This window comes from Pinus tabuliformis, chromosome 3_1 (assembly GCF_031772625.1).
Source record: "Pinus tabuliformis cultivar Carrire ecotype Pingquan chromosome 3_1, CPIR1, whole genome shotgun sequence".
NCBI classification, from domain to species: domain Eukaryota; kingdom Viridiplantae; phylum Streptophyta; class Pinopsida; order Pinales; family Pinaceae; genus Pinus; species Pinus tabuliformis.
The window spans coordinates 272720834-272727659 of NC_142301.1; the positions used below are offsets into that span (position 1 = coordinate 272720834).

The 6826-nt window shown below is 48.4% G+C and overlaps 1 protein-coding gene across 1 annotated transcript; it reads right to left on the bottom strand.

Moving 5' to 3' along the window:
* Positions 1–852: 852 nt before the first annotated feature.
* On the bottom strand, positions 853–5367 carry LOC149186844 (uncharacterized). Its single transcript, XM_089409471.1, has 4 exons — positions 4399–5367; positions 3779–4281; positions 1096–3643; positions 853–984 (listed from the first exon to the last, which is right to left on the bottom strand). Exons 1-4 carry the CDS (start codon positions 5365–5367, stop codon positions 853–855), a joined length of 4152 nt encoding a protein of 1383 aa, XP_089265597.1.
* Between the last annotated feature and the right edge of the window lie 1459 nt (positions 5368–6826).

Consider the following 6826-nt stretch of genomic DNA (forward strand, 5'->3'; position numbering starts at 1 on the left):
GGGGCCTTAGACTTTTGGGGAGCAGAAAAAGCAAAATTATCTATCCCACGCAGGGGCAAAAGAGAGAAAAGGAAGTTCTTCATCGATAACCCTCGCGAGGGCGTAGTCAAACACAGAACTATGTAATTATCAGGCCAAACAAAGACATTCATGACATACATTGAGCATTTGTGATAAGAGTAACAATCCACAAAAAAACCTGAGCATTGTCTGAGGGCAGGAGCTTGATTGAGCGGACGCCTATTCGTCCGACTCTTCTTCATAAATCCAGTACTCGCCTTCCGGGGGAGGTCTCCAATCAACCTTGGCCTTGCCTGAAGCAGACGCCGGTTGAGTCGATGGTGGAACGACCTCCGGCTCAGGTTGTACCTCTGCCCTTCCCTCAACAGCCCTGGAGCTTTCAGCAAGATGAGCTTGGGCGCGGGGTTGCTCCTCAACCTCCTCTTTCAGTTCCTCCAGGAATAGGACCGAGACATGAGCATTAATGTTAGAATTGCCCTGGGCGCTGCTGAAGGAGAATACCGCTGTTCCAAACGCAGGTAGCGGGGCAGAGCTTGAATATGGAGTCCTGGCGTCCATAAACTGGTTCGACTGAATGGGGTGTGCTTCAGCCACTTGGTGGCATAGACAGCGGCAGCAGCTTGAGGGTGGATTGGCAACCGGGGGGCGTGAAGTTCCACCTCTTCCAGAGCCTCGACGGCTAATGAGCCTCTGTCTTGGCCGAACCATGCTTTCCTTAATGTCTGATGAGCATAACAGAGCAGGGGAGAAGGATATGGAGGGTGTGAAACTGCCTTCACCCACCCTTGCAGCCCTGTGTCCACCTCCAATTGCCGAAGGGAGCTCTTGAGCCTAAGCTCGGAGAACTGACGTCCAGAAACCCAATTCCAGAATTCGAACTTGATCCGATGCATAACATTCCATATTCTCATTATATTTATGCTGCGCTGGTCTGCCTCGATCCTGGTATGCCATAACTCCCCTCTGAAACAGTTAATGGAGCTCAGACCCGACAATGAATTGCCATCCTCTCGCGCCTCTGCTCTCACGCTTGCCATCCAGGGCGGCGGAGTGCAGTTAATAACCCTTCCATACTTGAGGCCGCCCATGGTTACCAGGTGGCGTACCCTCCTTCTCATTCGTGTCACCCGCATCCGGGTAGGCATTATCACTTTGGATCAGCTTATCTAATTCCTGAGCTTGAGCATTGTCTGTGATAATGGTCAGGGTTCCTGTAAGGAGAATATGATCATTATCTGCCCCTATGTTGGCGAGAAGGTCGGCGACCTTGTTGCCTTCTCTTTTTGTGTGAGAAAAAGAGATTGCCCTGTTGCTGCGAAGGGCTTGTTCAATGGCTTCTAATCTGGCCGCCAGTCTCCAACTGTTTGAGATTTTTTTCGCTTGAGAGCCATTCTGCAATCTCTTGGCCATGTTTATAAGAATCTGGGAATCTCCTTCCACGATCAAGGGCTGCAGATTGAGGTTTCCAGCTAAGAGGAGTCCTTGCCATAATCCTTCAATTTCCGCTGAGTTATTGGTGTCCCAGCCCAAGGATCCCAAGAATATCTGCAAGGGCGTACCTTCATGATTCCTGAGGATGCCTCCAAAGCCTGCCTTTCCCGGGTTACCTTTGGAGGCTCCATCAAAGTTGAGCTTGTAAGAGTACTTAGGGGGGGCGCTCCAAGTATCTTTGATTGTACCGCTGCTTGTGGAAGTACTGTTCCTGTGTTGGGTTTGAGGAATGATCAATTGCCAGTTGCTTAGAATACCTTTTTCATTATCTAGAGAAGGAAGATCTTCCGTTGTCCAGGAGTGGAGTATCAGCGTCTCATTCAGGTTCCCACATAGTTTGGTCCAAACCTCTTCGATCCTAGAGCTCTGATTTTTGAATATCCGCTTGTTCCTTTCTTTCCAAATACTCCAGGAAATGAGACCAGGGAGAAGGTTCCACAAACAATTGAGGAGTTCGCTCTTATAAGGGTTCTGCGGCCAGTGCCTTAGGGAGTCAGTAATGTCGTTCTTTGTTCTGCATCTTTTTTGACATCTGAAGCCCGCTTTTTCCCATAGTTGATTGGCTAGAGGGCAGGAGTCCAAAAGGTGTTGAAGCGTTTCCTCATTTTGACAACAATTGGGGCATAACGATGGTCCATGGAAATTCCTTCTTCTTAATTTATCCCAGGTAAGGATTCTTTTGTGACTGACCAGCCACAGGAAGTAGGAGATTTTGGGCCATGAGCCAAAACCCCATATTTTGCTCCATATAGGATCAGAGGGGATATTATTGTTACAGATTATCTTGTAAGCTTCTGAAGTGGAGAAGTCGCCTTTTGGTCGGTATCCCCATCTCAAGATGTCGTTGCCTTCATCATATCGGATTCTTCTTTTATCCAACTCCTTCTCCAAATCCCCTGTATCCTGCAAGTTTGTGGTGATAGCCCAATGATTTCCTTGTTTCCATTTCCTGAATCCATGTTCCATCTCTTGCCCCCAGTAGTAATGGATCTTTTCTTGCTGCTGCTCCTGCCTGACATGATCCAGTGGTAATTGGAGGGTGTGGATGAGCTTTGGCATCTGATTCCATGCATCTGTCCAAAATCTTGCTGTTTGGCCATTCCTAACCTCCCAAAAGCTGTGTTGCTGTATTAAGTGGTAGTGCTGTTTGGCCGCATTCCATATTAGCGAGCCTTTTTCCATGGGAGTAAACCGGATGAGCTCCTCCTGGGGTCTGTTATTGGCATATTTAGCTGTCCAGATTCTTGCCCAAGGCTTTTCCGGATTAGTGATCCAGTGCCACCAAATTTTGGCACTCATGATGGCGTTACTATGCTCTGGGTCCCTCAGCCCAATACCCCCTTTCTCCTTTGGTTGGCATACTGTAGGCCATTTGACCAATGCCCATTTCCGATTAGTTGCCGACCCTCCCCAGAGAAAGCTGCGTTGAAGCTGCCTGATTCTCTTTAGGACCCATTTGGGTGCCGCAAGGATTGAGAATAGGTACAGAGGCATTGCCTGAAGGACTGATTTAATGAGCACAACCCTGCTGGCTAGGTTGAGAGATCTGTGTGTCCAAAGGTTGAGACGAGATTCCATTTTCTCTATGAGGGTACGCCAAGCGGAATGCTTTAGAGCTGAGGCCGTGAGAGGGGCGCCAAGGTATTTTGAGGGAAGGGAGGCGGCAGGGAATCCGAGGATGCGAGTGACAGCTGATTTGACAGGGGGAGGCGTATGAAAAAAGAATATCTGCGATTTGGCACAATTTACATCCGTGCCAGAGGCTTCAGCAAAGTCATTGAGCAGGGATTTGAGGCAAGTGGCTTCCTGGGCTGAAGGATAACCAAAAAGCATGGTATCATCAACGAATTGCTGATGGGAAGTGGCAGGGGAGTTATGAACTGAAAGACCCTTGAGCTGTTGAGATTGAAGAGCTTGTTTGATGTGACGTCCTAGCCCTTCTGCCATGAGAACGAATAGGAAGGGAGATAGGGGATCCCCTTGCCTGATTCCTCTTGATGGTTTGAAGGGCCTTGAAGGGATGCCATTCACCAGGATGGAGAACTGAGTGGAGTTTATTAGGCTCATGACCCAGCGGATCCACATGGAACTGAAACCAAAAGCTTTTAACATTTGCTGTATGAAGGTCCAGCTGAGTTTATCGAAAGCTTTAGAAAGATCTAGTTTAAGAAGCATACCTGCCTGCTTTGAATGTTTGAGGGAGTGTATGATCTCGTGCGTGAGGAGAATGCCGTCCATGATTTGTCTGCCCTCCACATAGCCTGACTGTTCCTGAGATATGAGCAGCGGTAGCAAAGGCTTCAGCCGATTAGCCACTACTTTAGAAACGACCTTGTATATCACATTACAAAGTGCAATCGGCCTATATTTGTCAGGCGTCATAGCGTCCTCCTCCTTGGGGATTAGGGCTATAAAGGTTGTGTTGAGAGAGGGCAGCATCCAGTGGAGGGCTCTCGATTCTTCCACAATTTGCCATACCTCTTGTTTAATCAGCTCCCAAAAGGTATGAAAGAACGTGGAGGTAAATCCGTCTGGTCCAGGTGCCTTTCCTTCTTTGAGCTGGAACATCGCTTCATCCACCTCCTGAGGCAGTATTGGGCGGAGGAGAAGCTCATTGTGTTCTTCCTTGATGATTCTAGGCACATTGTTAGTAATTTTTTCAATTGCTAGCCTTCTGTCTCCCTCCGGCTCTTGAAGGATCTGGTTGAAGTGATTGCGAAATTCTTCCTCTATTTCCTCATGCTTTTCTATTTTCTCTCCTCCTTGCTTCTGGATAAATGGGATGTTATTGTGCATTCTTCTTTGAATGGTGGTTCTGTGGAAGAATTTGGTGTTGCATTCTCCTTCCTTCAACCATCTTATTCGGGACTTTTGTTTCCAGTAAACTTCCTCCTGCTTCTGCCTTTCCTGAAGCTGTCTGTGGATGCGTCGTTCCTGTTCCAGGGTCCCTTCAGTGTGTCCCTCTGTAGTTATCTTCTGATGGAGGTCCGTTAATTCCCGATTGAGATCTTGCTGAGCTTTGAAGATATCTCCAAAGGTTTCTCTGTTCCATCGCTTTAAGTGGCCTTTAAGGTACCGGAGCTTCTGTTGGAATTGGTACATCTTAGACCCTTCTGGAGGAGTGAAGGAAGTCCATGTGGTTTTGACGAAGTCTTTGAACTCAGGGTGCATGAGCCAGAATCCTTCGAAGCGGAAGGGTCTTCGCGTTTGATCACCGGGTCGCTGCCATTGAAGAGCAATCGGCCAGTGGTCTGAGCCAGTGTGCTGAAGTATTGCGGCTGTAAAGTCTCCTCCCAGGTGAATCGCATTATCTGAGATAAGGATGCGATCTAGTTTGGATGCGATTTGGTGTTTTCCAGCTCTGCGGTTGCTCCATGTGAACGTTCCATTGCAGAAAGGCACATCTATGAGGGAGGCGTTTTGAATGAAATCCTTGAAGTGGGTGGTTTCTTGTTCCAGCCTGTTTCTCCCCCCTATCTTCTCTTCTAGCTTGGTGATCATGTTAAAGTCCCCTCCAATTATCCAGAGTGGGTGCCTTCTGTCGTTGTTCAGTGCCTCGATGGTGTCTAGAAGTGCTATTTTGCTTCCTGTGTCCTGTGGGAAGTATACATTTGAGAGATTGCCATGAACATTCGTGCCCAAAATATGGAAGGCTGCCTGTATCAGGTGGTGAGAGGCATGGAAATCTGAGAGGTCTATTGCTTGAGTATTCCATGCAATAGCTAACCCCCCTGACGCTCCTGATGCATCTACCGCAACTGAGCGGCAACCTGGCCAAGCCTTTGTGAGGATACTGCCTAAAGTAGTACTATTACATTTGGTTTCCTGGAGGAAGCATATTTGCGGCTTCTCCATTTTAATCATGTTTTTCAGCATTCTAAGTTTCCCTGGGCTGTTGAGCCCCCTTAAATTCCATGAGACCAGCTTCATAGTTCAACTATTTGCAGTGGGTTTGTAATACTTTGTCAATTTCGCATACCTGCCTGAGTCTAACAGGAGTTTCCCAATCTCGATGGTTCTCTGTAGATCTGTTTTCCTTCCTCTCTTTTTGGTTTCCTTTGGGGGTTGGCTTCCATCCCACTGGCTTCCTGGCTGAATCCCTAGTTGTTGCTGCTGATAAGCTCTTGAAATGACTACCTCCAGCTTATTGAGTTGGGATTCAGATATGCTGTCATATGCCTTTGTTTTGCATGCTAGCTCCAGTTCTAGAATGTCCAGGCCATGCAGGTCTATGCTTTCAGGTTCTTCTTCCATTGGTTTCACCTGACTGCCCTCTTCCTCATTTAGCGTTGAGCTAGAGGGAGGGTCTAGCTTTCCATCCACATCCATTTCCTTGTCTTTCTCTGCCTGTTCCTTCCTATCTCCGGATGGGAAGTCATGGGTGATCTCGGGGGAATGGCGCTTAGGGGGGGAGGTTGGGGGAGGAGGGGGGGCGGAGGAAGATGGCTGGGAGGGGTGGGAATCAGAGATCGGGGGAAGATCTTCGGAGGACTGAGCCAGGACTTCGAAACTATTCTTAGAAGCTTGGCCGCTAGTGCCATTTTGCTGGGGCTTTTGCCCATTAGAGGGTTTCTTATGCGCTCGCTTTCGGCTAGGGGCTTTAGTAAAGCCATCTTGGGTGGTTGAGACCGAAGGGTCCTGAGACGTGGCTTTGGCATTCAAGGGACAATCACGGAATAGGTGCCCAAGAGCGTGGCATCTCCTGCAGCGGAAGGGCACATGCTCATAGTCCAAGGGTTGGATCCACTCTTCATCCCAGTGGGAGAGAGTTACCGATTCTGGTAATGCTTCATTCAGCCTCATGAAGACACATATGCGAGCATATGAGATGAATCTGCGCATTTTGGTCTCTTCTGCTGTCCTGATGTATTCCCCTAATCCATTTCCAATCTTCCTGAGTGTATCCTCGTCCCAGTATTCGTCTGGAAGTCCATACATTCGGATCCAAACTGGTGCCCAGGTGAGGTCTTCCTTATCCGGGTTGAATCTTGGTATCCAGTCTCTCATGTACAAACCCGCTGCGTTGAAGAAATGAGGCCCTGTTCCCAGCACCCTGAGTTTGTCCTCAATGCAGTAAAAAATTACTGTGAAGAAGCCCTTCGGCCCTAGCTGCAGGGTGACGTCTCCTTTCGGCTTCCATTTGGCAGCAATCCACCCATATAGGGCTCTTTCCGTTGGCCAAAACCCTATGAACTTCCCTATGATGGCGTGATCTCTCATGAACTCGATTCGAGCATCTATCTGGTGCCCCGGTAGTTCTATTCTTGGCCTTTCTGTGGCTACTGGTTTACAGGTAGTCGAGGTTACCTTTGGC